Below are 15,521 nucleotides of genomic sequence, written 5' to 3' on the forward strand. Positions count from 1 at the left end.
TTATCATTTATTGAAGAAAAGAATGTAGCTACAAGGAAACGAACATTAGCCTGCTTTGAAGAGGTCGGGTTCCTTCCTTGTTCTGCTTAAATGCTCATGAAAGCTTCGTTACTTGGGTTTCTAACCCACAATGTGGGGCGTGCGGGCTCCCACCCGAAAGCCTTCCTACATGGCTGCCGGGCGTCTCCCGCCGGGCCTGTCTGGCTGGGGGTGGGGGGGCGGCAGGTGTCACTCACTGTTTCCGTAGGGAGGGGGCTCCATGCAGCCACACAGCTCCCCTCCGTTTTCCAGCTCACAGGTTCGATTGGGACAGTCCGCCCCCAGACAGGGATCTTCAACCACTCCTGCTAAAAAGGAAAACAAACAGAAACACAACTTGATTTTCACAACAATGCACGGCAGCATGTGGTCACTCTCTGGACTCGCCACTTCAGTGGACATGGTGTGGTCAGATGGCAGACGCAAATTAACAGACAGGGCAGCCTTCCGGGAAATAATGACGATAGCTAGTAATTGGGTCCTTGCTATGTGCTTCATGCTTTGGCGGCATTACCTCTTCCAACGCTTACAAACTCTGCCAGCTAAGTATCGTAACTTGGCATCACAGCTGAAGTGCACCCAAGGTCACACACAGGTGAAGGTAAGTGGGGAAGATGGAATACACAGACACGCTTAACTGCCAGGACATCCCGAGATTACTGCACTTCCTGCTCTGTACCACAATCATATGCATTGGTATCGTTATATTTATATAAAGAGTAGGGTCCAAGCCATTTACCTCTAGATTCCCAGCACCCAGCCACCTCATAGTAGATGCTCAACAAATACTTGTCAACAATGAAGATTTTAGGGCCAGTAAGGTCCCAGAGAGGTCCCTCAAACCAGGACTTCTTAGTCTTTTTTTGATTCATGGTCCAGCTACCCCACAAACTTCTACTTAATTTTATAAAAATAGACAAACTATCTACACACAACTCACCAGCATTGACTTAGATTAATGGTACTGTTTTACCAAAAAGGGGAAAACTCTAAGTAAAATACAAATGTATGTGAAGTGTCATCACCAACAGATTATAAACAATATTTCTATAGCAGATGAGCCCATAGGCCACCTGTGAGCTTGTCAACATCTCAGTTTGAGAACTACTAATTGAGAGCATTTCTTTTAGACACTCTTTTTTTTTTTTGAGTTCTTTATTTTATTCTTGATATGAGTTTGTTTTCTGATGATTTGACTCAATATAACAAAAGCAAATTTCACTTACATATTTCAGGTGTTATTTCTAATTGTTTTCCCTTGGAAAATTTTAATTTTTAAAGTTTTGTCAAATTGCCATGCAAAAAAAAAAAAAAAAATCAAGTAGTACTGAGAAGCTTAAAGTGAAAAACAGCAGTCCCTTGCCTAGCCCCTCTCCACTTCCCAATTATTTTTCTTAGTCATTTTAAAAGTCTTTTGGTGGTTTCTTTGGATATTTAACTCTATGTTTGTAAATGGTAAGAGAAAACTGTTTTCATTTAATTTTTACTTTTATCAAAATAATACTGGTAAAAAGTCAAATAATGCTGTATTGACGAATGGCAATCCCATGTCCCAATCTTCTTATCTTCCAGTTCTAATGCTTCTGAGACAACTATTTTAAATCTTTTAATTCTTCTAGTTTTTACGTCCGTATTTCGAAATATCACAGTGTACTATTTTTCTTGATTTTTCAGTATTAGATCTCTATCGACTTCCTTTTAGAGAAGATTAGGATTTAGTAGACACTCACTTCTTTATTTAAAGACTGTCTCCCTATCCAGGTGTAATAATCCTCCTCGTCATCATGGCATATGATGGTGAGTGTTGAAGAAAGAGCAATGATTCAATCCCAGCATGAGCCAAGTTCTCTTCAAGAGTTCAAAAACAAAACAAAACCCCTGAGCTATCCCATAGCTGCAGGTGCTTCTCCCGACCCTCTTTTAAGTAACTATTGTAATAGGTGGGAGGACAGGTATGGCGTAGCATCAGCCTGTCTTAATTCCTAGAAAAAAGACTGAAGGAAAACCATCAGCATCAGTTAAATACACTTACTTTTTAAAGGCTTCCTTTTGTAAAGACCCTTTTACTTGCCCAGTGGGTTCAGCACCTAACACAGTGCTAAGCACACAACAGCCACTCCATGAATGTGCTGGTTGATTAACACAATATGAAAACCACCCAAGAGAATAAGGGAAAGAAAGTGTGGAGGTTACAGCTTCCAGGAAGGAAAGAACCTCACTTACAAACATGGTGGTCCACCTACCACTTGGCAAATACAACGTGCCCAATTCAGAGGGAACTTTTAAGGTTAAAAGCAAAAATTCATACTTAAAAAAAAAAAAATCCAGACAATTTTTAAAGTTCAAAACAGTTAAGGTTTTTTAAAGTATTGTTTATTAACAGAACAGGGTCAAATATTAAAGTTATCAAACAAACTATTTCTGTTGCTTGCTAACAGAGACCGGTCATTTGCTTGTTAAGAGTTTCTGAAATCACTGAATGCATATTTTAATGAACCACATTGCTTTCAGGTTCTGAAGTAAGTGCATCCCTACTTTTGCTCAGGTTTGGTCTGCAAATGTCCTGATGTGCATGCTCAGCCTTGGAATGAACAGGGCCAGTTTTCATGGCGGTACCTGTACGCATATCGGGTTGGTGGTGCACGTCGAGGGACAGGCACACATCCTGTCGGCCGCAATGTCATACTGCATTCATGGGACAGATTGATCATTATGTATATGCACACACATATATGGATATGACAAATTTATGTGTGATTATGTACATATTTATTTGCTCCATGTATTTGATTAACATGGTAAGAAGATGAACAAAGAGAATAATGGATAACGCAGATCAAAATAGTTTTCTTACTACAGAAAAAAAATGCAAGAATCTACAGATCTTTATTTTATCAATAATATATGTGTAATCCCTTTATGAATCCAACCATGGCTTTCTTGCAACCAGGCAGATACAGCCAGCTCAATTCCAACTCAACTTGCCACTTGCCATGTGCCTTCTCTTTCTGATTTGGGCTCTGACCCCTGTTAAGGGAGCCTGTGTAGAGCTGAGTTTGGGGCACTGAAATCAATCAGGAATCCTATACTCTGTCCAGCTATCTTAAAGTCACTAACTACACTGGTGCTCCTCCAACCCAGAGAACCTCACCTTCCCCAGCTGGTGTTCCAAATTCCGTAACTGGTCAGGCACTTAGAGGGGAGTCAGGCTCCACTGAAAATGCGCCCCATGGAATCTGCTACAGCTCACAGCTCTCCACCCTCCAATCCTGGAAGCAGATCTATGGGTCGAGATGCAGACCAGCCAGCCAGCCCTGGACACAGTTGATGCCACTGGCAAAGCTGTGCTTTCAACTTAGAAAAGAGTCTGCAGAAATAAAATAATTCTCTTACAGCAATTCTCTTTCTCAATCCACTCGGTGCTGAGGATCCCGAAGGAGCGGCAGGACTCCCCATAGGCGGCCAGGGAGCCGCACAGCTGGTACTTCTTGTGGTTGTAGCAGCCATCCAGATAGCAGGACTCGTAGAAGGGAAGGGGGTCGAGCAGCCCATAGCAGGGCTGGAAGAAGCCCTTCATGTCCGTGAGCTTCAGGCAGTAGCCGTCGCCCTGCATCTTCCGGATGTGCACGTTGTCACACATGGCCGCGTACTGGGAGAACTGCAGCTCGTTGCAGCTGGGGGCGAGAGGTCTGGTCAGGGTGGGAAGCAAAACCAGGCATCCGAGATGGCCAATGAAAGGGCAGACCATGGCAGTGCCCTTCTTAGTTAACCCAGAAGTTAGTGTGGGATGCTGATCCCAACACTAACAGACTATGTGACCTTAGGAAAGTCAAGGTAATTTCTGTTGTTACACCACTGGGGTAAATGAGGGTAAAATAAAATGATGGACTGGTTCCCAGAGTGTCAGACAAAAGGTAGATATTGATATAATAACCATTAACCTTTGATATAACTGATACAATAACTATTAACGGGTGTTCATATAATAACAACCACCACCACTAATAATGTTACTATCACTATGAATAATAATAGCAATGACAGTTGGTAGAATTAAAGATTTGAAAGGAAGTCCAGAAACTTCTCAACCAGTTCCAGTTTAGCTATGAGACCAAAAGTAAAATCATCACAAGAAAATTGGTGTCAGGCTGAAATCGTTCATAAAGGAAGAAAAAAAGGAAGAAATAAAGGGAAAGGAAGCTTAAACAGACTCATAATTCCTTAGGAGGAACTGAATCTTGCTCACCTTTGGAAGCCCCAGAATAGCTTAAATGTGCAAAGTAGTCATTTTTCTAACTGTGGGCCCTAGAAGTGACATTTTAGAGAAAGCATCACATTAGGAATTCTGGAATCTAATCCTGGCTTTGCCACTTACAGGACCCCCTCATGTAAATCATTCCACTCTAGCCTCTGTTTCACCTAGAAAAGAGACTGGACCAGATGGTGCCCAAGGTTCTTCCCAGCTCTGGGTCCCATAATTCACAGGATAGTCTAATTTATGGCACATTTTTCAGTTTACACCTGCAGAAGGGTCAAAGAGGGTTTGGAGCTTCATTTTCACATCTGGGAATTTAGCTGACGTTTGGCGTATTAAAGCACAAGGGGACAGAACCATTGTACAAGCAAAGAAATGCCAGGAAAGAGAAGCATATCTATAGCTCCTGAGAGGAATTAACATAATTCAGCAGCCCAGAAGGGCCCTAAATTAAACACCTTTGGAGTAACTCGTTTAACTCATTCTATTTCAGCTGGCCAGAGAGGGGCCTGAGAATAACCTCGCGGACTTCTGCCTTTTAAAAGGCTTTCTTGATTCCCACCAACTTCTACCTGCACAAAACCAAGCCTCTGGTAAGAGTCACAGACACACAGTCTCAGCACTGGGGAGCAAGGGATAGCCCTCATCTCCTGGGTTAAATCTTAATCTCACCCCCCAGCAGGGGTGCCCAGTTGCAGTCGGGCAGCTGGCCAAGGTTTCAGAATTCTCATCTCGGGCACACTCTTCTGTTTAGCCGAGGGCTGGATGACACAAAAATTTAGACTTTTATCATCTAAGCCTAGTTCCTCCCTCTGCTCTTCAAGAAACTGCTGTGCCTATTTGTATGATGAAAACTCCAAAGACCTTCTTCAGCTTAGCTCCTTGTAGGAGTCCGGAAGGGTGACGCTGTACAAAGTCCCTTCCTCAGCCACACCTGTCATGGACGTGGGAGGACTGGGGCCCCTGAGTCTAGCGGCTGGAAGTTCTCACCTCTTCTGCATGCCATTGGTTTTCCAGCTCTGGGCCAGCACCACGCTGCTCACCACGGGCCTCCCCCGCAGGGTCACGTAATCATCGGTCAAGTCCCCATTGAAGTTGCCACAAAGGCCACACACTTTGTTCTGTAGCCTCTCACTGATGCTGATTTTTATGACGTTGAAACCATTGTAGTGTATCTGGATGTCAGGGCTGGTGTCGATCACCAGGAACCCCTCGCTGCTGTAGATTTTGGTTGCCAACCCGGTTATAAACGGAACATTTACTTGTGTGCCATTCACCTGTCAAAGGAGAAAGAAAAAGTATATGACCCTCAAAGCAGGGGCTGGCAAACATTTACTGTAAAGGGCCAGAGTAAATATTTTAGGCTTTGCGGCCCACATGATCTCTGTCAACTCTGTCCTCGTGGCAGGAAAGCTGCCAGAGACAATAGTAACTAAATGAGCGAGGCTGTGTTCCACTAAAGCTTTATTTACAAAAACAGGCAGCGAGGAGATTTGGCTGAATTTCATATTTGGCTGACCCCCGCCCTAGAATTTGAGCCCTCACTCATCTAACTGTCCACAGTTCCCCCCAAAGAAGCAAAATATGGAGGCAGAGAGATACAAAAAAAAAAATGATGGAAAAGTATAACTCACAACAAATGGCTGGATTTTTGTATAAAACTTTCTCTAGCATAAACCAATTACTGAAAACAAAATCCCAATCCTGTGCTAAAGAGGGTCTAACACGGTTAAAATGAACCTGGGGATCATTGCTATGTTAATTGTTTTCTTGTTTATAATGTTGAAACAGGAGGTACCCTCCCAGAGGTCCTATAGGCACAGTATTTTCTCCATTTGTCATATTCTTGCTTTATAACAGTTTCTTTTTTTCTTAGCCCTTAGGACAGAACATAACATGCCTTTCCTGTACTTACAAAATAAATTCTTCTCCCCCCCCCCAGGTTATTAGTAACTTTCATTTCTTAAAAAAAGCAGAAGCCTTGAAAAAATATGATTCTTTACTATTTTGGTGGCTGGGGGTATTTTATTCAGAACAATGTCAGTTTTGCTCTCACGTGGTCCCTTTTCACTTTCTTGCTGCTGTATTCTGGACCAATGCAGTTGTGTCTATGTGGGCCAATTTGCAAAAGGAATTGGAGTGTCAGAAACAGTAGCAGCTTTCATTGACGTTAAAAACCAGTATTAAAATCCAGACTTTTCCTTTTAAGCCTGCAAAATACTGCCAGTCTTTTCCCTAGTGCTGGATACTAAGCTATTTGATGACTCTTCAAATAAAGATACTCCCAGTGCACAATTATCTGAGCCGGTGGTAGAAAGCAGGTACAGTAACACTCAATTCCAAAAATGCTCCTATGCGTGTGCTGGCTCTCTCCCTGGCCCTCCCTAGCTGGAACTGCAACCCGGGGTAGGGGGTGCTGACTCCACGGCTCTGGTCTGTCTGCTGTGAACAGCCTGGTTTAGCTGAGAGGCTGGGGGTCACCAGCACTAGTTCCGAGCAGATTATCTTCTTAAATGGAGGGATGGGAGGAATGCAAGTTGGAGAGGTGTATTAGTTACGGGGGTGGGTTGGAGATTCACATTTATTTACATACGGGTCTAAGATTCACAAGAAGCCAGGCAGCAGGCCTAGGGAAGGGCCAACCTAAGAGAAATCCACCATATCCCTCCTCTGTTTTCTTTCCCTTGGTGTGTCATCAGGGGGCGCTCTCATAGCGAGGGATGATCCCTCCCTGCCGTTTTTTGTTTGTTTGTTTAACATCTTTATTGGAGTATAATTGCTTTACAATGGTGTATTAGTCTCTGCTGTATAACAAAGTGAATCAGCTATACATATACATATATCCCCATATCGCCTCCCTCTTGCATCTCCCTCCCGTTTTTATTTAGGTAGCTGTGTTTATAGGCAAACGCTTGCCTTCCCTCAGTTTCTAGAAAGGATGGTAGAGACGAAAGAGTGGGTCTTGGTACAGGTAGGCAGAGCCAAGAATAATTTTGAAGGCTCTTAAAAACAAATGAGATGCTTTTTGAAAATTAATTCAGAGTAAAAGTTGACTTAGCTACCATTGTATCACCTGAGGCTCTATCAGCACCCACACCGACCTTATAGCCCTGAGACACTGTACATTTCCTTTGGAAATCGTTAGTCAAGGACTAAATGGGGCCCACGCTTACGCTTATAGAATCTTTATATTTTCATTCTTTAAAATCCGGTCATCGGTGTATAGTACGTATGAAGCAACAGCCTATTATCCTCAAACCTCACGGAAAACCACAGCAAACGGCCCCCTAGACACGCCCTCGTTCCAGAGTACGTTTCTTAAGAATCAAGGACAGGCTCGTCACCTTGACAGTGTGCTGGTCATTGATGAGAATCTGCTCTTCGTTGATGTAGAAATAGACGGGCGAAATGATGGTGAGATTGGGGGACGACCACTTGTCGAAGTTGATGATGAGCTGGAAGGAGATGTCGGGGAGCTTCTGGCAGATGGTGGAGAGCACGAAGGCGCAGTTGGCCGGGAAGCGGAGGAAGGCGCCGTCGAAGGTGCGGAAGACGCCGCCGCCGGCCGCCAGGCAGTAGGAGGTCTTGGTGCTGAAGCAGCCGCGCAGCCCGTTGCGCAGCGCGCACTCCTCATCTGACTTGCACTGGCGCGGGTCGCACTGGATCAGGTTGCGCCGGAAACAGCGGCAGCGCCGCGTGCAGTCGCTGTTCCAGAACAGCTGCTTGGGCTGGAAGAGAGGCGCCGTTTGCATGCAACTCAGGCTGTGGTCAGAGTTGGGGACCCCAAACCCCAGTCCACCTGGACCCTTTCCAGGAGGGGCTGGCCTATCAGCAATGGGGCTGGAATTTGCAACAAGGAGCAGTAGGGAGGCTGGTTCAATTCAAACGCTGCATCCCTTGCATGTAACTCAGATGCCAAACAATACGCAATTTAGTCTTTATTGGTTTCAGTCAAGAATTTGGGAATCTTTACGGCTGGATTGTAGAACTAATCACAGCCAACCAACCGGAATGGGCAGCTGCCAGAGGAACTAAGTGAAGAGGAAAAAAATTTGGGAGGCAATTAATCTAACAAGTACCAGCTCCACTTCAAGGAAGAAATTTAAATTCACTCAGTAATGATAAACCCCACCCTTCAATCTTAAATAGGTTAAAAGAAAGCGATAACCAACTCTTATGATGAACCATTTCAACATTCCACAATACTCACTGTTCCAAACGTTTTCCTTGTATCTAATCTACTTCCAATTTACTTCTGTTGCAAATACTCCATTTCTATGTCCTGAAGTGAGAGACCTAGATAACAGTGAGGTTCCATGAAAGGAGAGCTTTGAGATCAGGCCACCTGGGGTTTGATCCCAGCCCTGCCACCCAACACGTGCCACCCTGAGGGGCACTACCAAGCTCCCAGAGTGTCAGTTTCCTCTCTCTAAACTGGAGATAATAATAATGTCTTGCAAGGCAGTTGTGAAGATTAAATAAGATGTGTGAAGCACATTTTCCAGCTGAGAGAAGGTACTCAATAAATAATAGCTGCTCTTATTACCGGAGAAGAACCACTCATCCTCTTTCAGATAGTGAGGAATTATATAAAGTTATATTAAATACTACAACCAAGTGTATCATCAATTGGTGGCAGCTATTATTTTTCACTCTTTCTGCAATCTGTAGACATGACTCTGCTTGGGGACTTCATGCTCTTGATCTTGTACTTGTTCTAGACCAAGAGTGCCAGGGAACTGTTGGAAATTGGTCGTGATTGTCCAAGTGGAGTGTGGTCCCAACGAGTGGACTACTTCATAGAGATGTGGCCACTCGGGGCATTAATTCAATTTTCTAAAGCAGTGCTATCCAGAGGTGTTTTAATGGCACAAGATGGGCCTATGCTACTGTCTGGTCACCGTTTTCCGTTTTAACTATAGAATAATCAAAACCCTGGATATCAAATACAGATCTGACTCAGACCCAAGGGTAAGTAGATAGAGGGGGAGATCTCCCAGGAAAAGTTTTCTCAATCTGGTGCACTTCAAGATTCCAGGGCACTGCTGATTCTTTTATTCTCAAAATGAAGTAGTTCCTGGAACCAAGTCTTCCCTCCTTCCAGACCTGTAAAATACTGACTTTCTTTCTCTTATCAGATTTGCAGAATAATTGAGCGGATGGGCTGGCCTCTCTCTGATAAGAAGTCAGACATTACATGGGTGGAAAGAGAAAAATAGCCTGACGTATGTGGATATGATCAAGGGTAAATAACTCATCCCACAGGAGAACTTGATCATGAAACTAGCATCACAGTAAAGAGACGGGCCCAGTGCTGCTTTCTCCACCTTAATTAGACCTGACAACGACAGCTGGGTGATTACCCTACATGCTAATGGCTAGATGTGTTCTCTCTTTATTTCCAAAGAAATTTGTTGAGTAAACAAGCCTCCAAGCTTGTTTGAATTGTGGCAAGTAGATGTGGATTATCTGTTATGTGAGTTTGCTACTTCCCAGATATATGTTGTTGTCAAAACCCACTGACTTTCTGATGAAAAGCGGATAATAATGTTTATAGTGCTAATAGCTGCTGAGAGCTGTAGTGTGCCTTCCTGAGAGCTCCAAGGGCTTTTACACGCATCATTTCATTAACACACCTAGTTTTTTCATTTATAAAATGCTTCTTAAGAGAATTAACAAAAACAATAGCAGTTACCAATTATTGAACTACTAGGTGCCAGGTACTAAGGCACCTGGCATAGATTATTTATACAATGACCGTATTGAGTTGGTATTATTAGTAATGTTTTGTAGATAAGGCAACAGAAGCTCAGAGAAATGACACAGTTTGCTCAATGTCACATCACCAGCATTGTTTCAGCTAGGATCAAACCCAAATCTCATTCCATTATGTCACAGACACTCAGGGTCTCCGTGGAGGGGTGCATGACACACTTGCTAGATGGATACATTTCAGTAAATCTCCGGACAGGGGAGCAGAGATTATAATAGTGTTTTTCAGTTTTGAGCCTGGTTATCTCTTCTCCCAGGTTGTGGGAAAACGGAACCTATTATTATTTTCTCCCACATGTTCTGCCTCTTCCTTTCAAATAATCAATATTTCTAAGAGCTTAACTTCAAAACTCACCTCGACCAAGAAGCCTTCTTTGATCAATTTTACTATTTTACTCTACTTTTCCTCGTCTTTCTAATACAACATTTAAACAAATTTCCCACCGAAAATGAGACCGAAGGTAACGTCCATATTGATTTTCTTTTATTTCCTCTCAAAGTAAAGCCAACTTAGTTGTTCTTGAACAAGAACAATGCATCTTTACAGAAAGGAGGCATTATTTATTTTTTGCCTAGTTTATTTCCAGTTCAGACATTTCAATTAGATTTTTTTAATGCTGCGGCTCTTTTTCATCTTAAAGTTGATTAGTTCTCTAGGGTATTATATTTCACTTGTTGATATGTTATTTTGTAATTGTCCTCTTGTTCTTTAAAGTGCATTTTTTTTCCCTCTCCTGAATAGATTTTTAAGTTCCTTAAGGCAGGGAACATGCTTTATCATCCCCAACGATACCACTAGCACAGCGATCTGCAAATAGCAGCTATTGCATGGATGCTATTGTTAACTGTCTACTTGCCAGTGTACGGTGTTGATATCCTTTGAACAGAGAATGGCCTGGAGGCAGAACCAAGGGCTAAATACCCTCTCCAGAAAAGATCTCTTCTAGCTCAGCATTACAGCACATAAAGAAAGATTACAGGGTAGAAAAGTAAATGATTTTGTGAGCTAATATGTTTTACTCAATGACGTCGAAGAAGGGCATCTTCATCAGCTTTATGTGACGCCCCCAAAGAGAGAGAAGCAGAGGGTAGGACACAACTCTCGGGGGATGGTACTAGATTGACAAATGACACACGCAGAGATGGCAGCCCTCACTCCCTCTAATGGAGCTGCAATAAGCAGAAGAGGGAAAGCCACGTCTGCCAGCCTCGAGCTCCATCTTTTACAGTTAAAAAGTGTCCTTAGCTGAGACAGCTACAAATGTCAGATTCACCGCCGTCCTATTTCCAAACAGCAGCCACATCAGAAGCTTTCTAACTAAGATTTACAGGAGAAGAAATCAGAAGGGCCTAGAGAAAGGCGTGGAGGAGAGAGAAACACAAATGCTAGCGAGGAGGGGTGGGAGAGTGAGACCCAAACAAGTTTCCCAATCCGGTACTCCGTGCGCAAGCGCCTCACCAGACCCGTCCTTGACCTCTCGGCCCCCCGCTCTGCCTTCCTGCGAATCCACACCACAATCTTCGTAATCAAGTGGGAAGATGGGTCCACCGTGGCCCTCCTCTTGGAGCGGGAGAGAAATCTGCTGCCCGGCAAGGAGGACCCGGCGGGCGGGGCGCCCCTACCTCGTAGTACTTGCCGTCAGAGTAGCAGCCGCAGTTGTGGGGCAGGATGCAGCTCTTGCCGTTGAGGACGTAGCCAGCGTCACACTGGCAGCCCTCCACGCAGTAGTGGCTGCAGTCGCTCTTCAGGCGGATGGCGGCGCAGCGGGGCTGGCACACGCTCACGCAGCTCTCGTAGTGGCTGTTGGGAGGGCAGGTGACGGCTGGAACGGGAGACGAGAGTCAAGATCAAGGGTCACCAGGACGGTCAACGCTTTCCTCTGGCCCATCGCTCACCCACTTGCGGAGACTGAGGCCCGGCGGGGAGGAAGCTTTGCCACCTTCCCTCTTTCCTACTCTCTCTGCTTATGGAAAGCCTCTATCTGACTTATCCCTGCGGAAGTAATGCACCAAAGAACAGATGGAGGTTACGAGGCTCCTCACACCATCTTTGTCCTGTCCTCAGCCTTGTTTCCTGAGGTCCTCTAGAACCTGTTGCCTTAAACCCATCTCCCAACAGGCATCTTGACTCCAGTGGGTCACTGGATGGCCCCCCGGGGGCACCCTGTATTCACTCCTGCCTTTAGGTCCCCAGGTGTGTTGATCTCCCTTCCCCATCCCCTTCTTCATCCTCCCAGCCTATCCAAATCCTGCATTCTTCAAGCCCCAGGTGGAGTCCCAACTTATCTGCAAAACTCCCTACTCTTATACCAATACCAACTCAGAACTTCAAGGACCTTTTTCTAAGACAGTAGTTTATAAACGGTAGGCCCCTGAGCCTCTTGATTTCTGAGAAGGCAAACGTGCACTGTGTGTGTGCCTGTGTATACAGACCGACCCATGTCAGCTATGTTCTGTGGTTTTCAAATGCATGTAGATGCTTTTCTGGAAGGCAGTTGGGGTCCTGGTGAAGAGTGGAGCCAAGCTGTAAGAGACTGGAGCCATTACCTAATCTCTCTGGGCCTCGGCTCCTTATCCGTACAACACAGATACCCACGGCACCACTTCATGGCTCGTAGGGAGGGAATGAGTGAGTCTGTGTACTTACAACAGTGCCAAGCACCTAAGTGTTCAGTAAGTGTTAGCCAATCATTAAAGATAGGTTTGCTTAAAAGTTTTACAGAAACTAATAATGCCATTTGCAGTGACATGGATGGACCTAGAGATTGTCATACTGAGTGAAGTAAGTCAGACAAAGATAAATATCATATGGTATTGCTTATATGAGGAATCTTAAAAAATGGTACAAATGAACTTATTGTCAATTCCACTCCTGGGTGTATACTCAAAAGATTTGAGAGAAGTATCTCAAAGAGATATTTATACACATTGTCATAGCAGCATTATTCACAATAGCTCAACCATGGAAGCAATCCAAGTGTCCATCAATGGATGAATGGATGAGCAAAATGTCTATATACAATGGAATTATTCAGCCTTAAAAAGGAAGGAAATTCTGCAGTATACTACAAGGATGAACCTTGAGGACATTACGCTACGTGAAATAAACCACCCACAAAAAGACAAATACTGGGGGACTTCCCTGGTGGCGCGGTGGTTAAGAATCCGCCTGCCAGTGCAGGCGACATGGGTTCGAGCCCTGGTCCGGGAAGATCCCACATGCCACAGAGTAACTAAGCCCGTGCACCACAACTACTGAGCCCGCGTGCCTAGAGCCTGTGCTCCGCAACAAAGAGAAGCCACCGTAATGAGAAGCCCGTGCACGGCAGCGAAGAATAGCCCCCGCTTGCCGCAACTAGAGAAAGCCCGCACGCAGCAATGAAGACCCAATGCAACCAAAAATAAATTAAAAAAAAAAAAGACAAATACTGTATGATTCCACTTCTCCAAGGTATCTAAAGTAGTTAACTTCACAAAGACAGAAAGTAGAATATTGGTTGCCAGGGGCTGGGGTGGGCTGGGGTGGGGCGGGGTGGGGTGGGGTGGCGTGGAGAATTATTGGAATATTATGGAATGGAGAGTTATTATTTAGTGGGTACAGAGTTTCAGTTTTGCGAGATGAAAAGAGTTCTGGAGATGGATGGTGGTGATGGTTGCACAGCAATATGAATGTATTTAATGCCACTGAACTGTACACTTAAAAATGGTTAAGATAGTAAATTTTATGTTACGTGTATTTTACCACAATAAAACAATTTTAATGCCATATCTGCTATGTCCTTATTTCATATGCATTCTTTGTGAGGTTGATTGTCTTTTCATTTGTTTGTAATCCATTTGTATGTCTTTTTCTGTGAACTGCCTTTTCACCTCCTTTGCACATTTTGTGTTGGTTGAATTTTTTTCTTATTGAATTGTAAAAGCTCTTTATAAATTAAAAATAGACTTTTGTCTGTCATGTGTTAAAAATATTTATCATTTGTCTTTTGACTTTGCTTCTTTTTTTTTTTTTTTTTGGTATGTTTGTGGTTTTGATTATGTTTTGCCATGTAGAAATTAAAAAATTTAAAGTAATCAAGTTTATCAGGTTTTCCCGTATGACTTTGGTCATTTTGCTCAGAAAGGCCCTCTCTACTGCAAGATTACCAAAAATACTCCTTTGTTTTTTTTCTAGTAGTTTTATAACTTAAATTTTTATGTTTAATCTTGGTTCTGTCTGGACTTTATTTTTGTTTCATTCCCTTTTCTTTTTAATTTAATTTAATTTATTTATTTTTTATACAGCAGGTTCTTATCAGTTACCTATTTTATACATATTAGTGTATATATGTCAATCCCAATCTCCCAATTCATCCCACCACCACCTCCCGGATTTTATTTTTGATTGAGGAAATGAAGGAAGGGTTTAAATATTTTTCTGCCTGCTAGTTTGTCCCTTATTGAATAGTACATTTCCCCCCAGTGATCTGAAATGCCAGCTTTACTATATACTAATTTCTCTTTAGTGTTTGAGCTTGTTTCTGGACTTTCTCATCAGTCCACTGGTTGGTCTTTCTGGGAATGTGCCGGTATTGACTTGTTTTAATTACTGAAACTCTACAATACATTTTAATATCTGGGAAGATATACTACCGATTTAGAGATGCCCACTGTTGTTTCAAGTATGCTGGTCCTATTTCCCCAACTAGACAATAAACTCATTATTTTATACTTCTGATTCTTCCATGGCCCCCAAAACAGTGCTGAGAACATGACAGGTGGTTAATAAATATTTGATTCTTGAAAACAAACTTCCAAATTCCTAATTCTGATTTTCTCCACCCAAATGAAGTACCAAGAGCTGAGAGTGATGATTCCTCTACACCTGGATTTCTATCACGGTCACGAATGTGTCTCTTGCTGTGGCCAGTGGACTGATGTAGCCTTTGTGCCCCAGGTGGGTAGGATGTGTGGGTCCCTCTGAGGAGCAATGCAGCAATGCAATAGAACTGACCTTGTTTGAGCCCTGGCTTTGCAACTAACTAGCAGTGTCACCTTGGGCAGGTTACTTACTCTCACTAAACCTCTGCTTCCTCATCTGTAAAATGGGGATAATAAGTAGTAAAGATAAAATGAAGTGCGATTTTGCAAAGCTTCTGGCACAGTGCCTGGTACTTCAATGAAAGCTTCTGTTATTAATAGTAGGAGCAGTTGTAGTAATAGTAATAGGAATTTTTAAAAGTTGTTCCACTAGAATTTATTGAGTTTGCAGAGAAATATGTAAGAAACCCCCTAATTACCAGACTTTGGACCCAGGACTCTGAAGTAGCAAAAGCTGCCTCTGATAAAAAAGAAAATGATAATGATACTCAAACTTGGCTGACCACATACCAGATGTCAGGCACCAGGTGGCCTGGTTTATGAGACATCATCACAGTTAATTCTCATGATGGCCCACTGAGGTTGGAAGATGCCT

At 43.4% G+C, this 15,521-nt stretch overlaps 1 protein-coding gene across 1 annotated transcript in view; it reads right to left on the bottom strand.

Annotated features, from left to right (window-relative positions):
* TECTA (tectorin alpha) overlaps positions 1-15,521 on the bottom strand; it is a 68,990-nt gene that overhangs the window by 11,288 nt on the left and 42,181 nt on the right. Inside the window, exons 12-16 of the mRNA XM_061203303.1 lie at positions 11,690-11,889; positions 7,639-8,022; positions 5,285-5,571; positions 3,433-3,728; positions 237-347 (exon numbers count right to left, since the gene is read on the bottom strand). Coding sequence (XP_061059286.1) covers positions 237-347; positions 3,433-3,728; positions 5,285-5,571; positions 7,639-8,022; positions 11,690-11,889 — 1,278 coding nt within the window. The remainder of the gene's footprint in view (positions 1-236; positions 348-3,432; positions 3,729-5,284; positions 5,572-7,638; positions 8,023-11,689; positions 11,890-15,521) is intronic.

The sequence above is a fragment of the Eubalaena glacialis genome, chromosome 10, assembly GCF_028564815.1.
Source record: "Eubalaena glacialis isolate mEubGla1 chromosome 10, mEubGla1.1.hap2.+ XY, whole genome shotgun sequence".
Lineage (NCBI taxonomy): Eukaryota > Metazoa > Chordata > Mammalia > Artiodactyla > Balaenidae > Eubalaena > Eubalaena glacialis.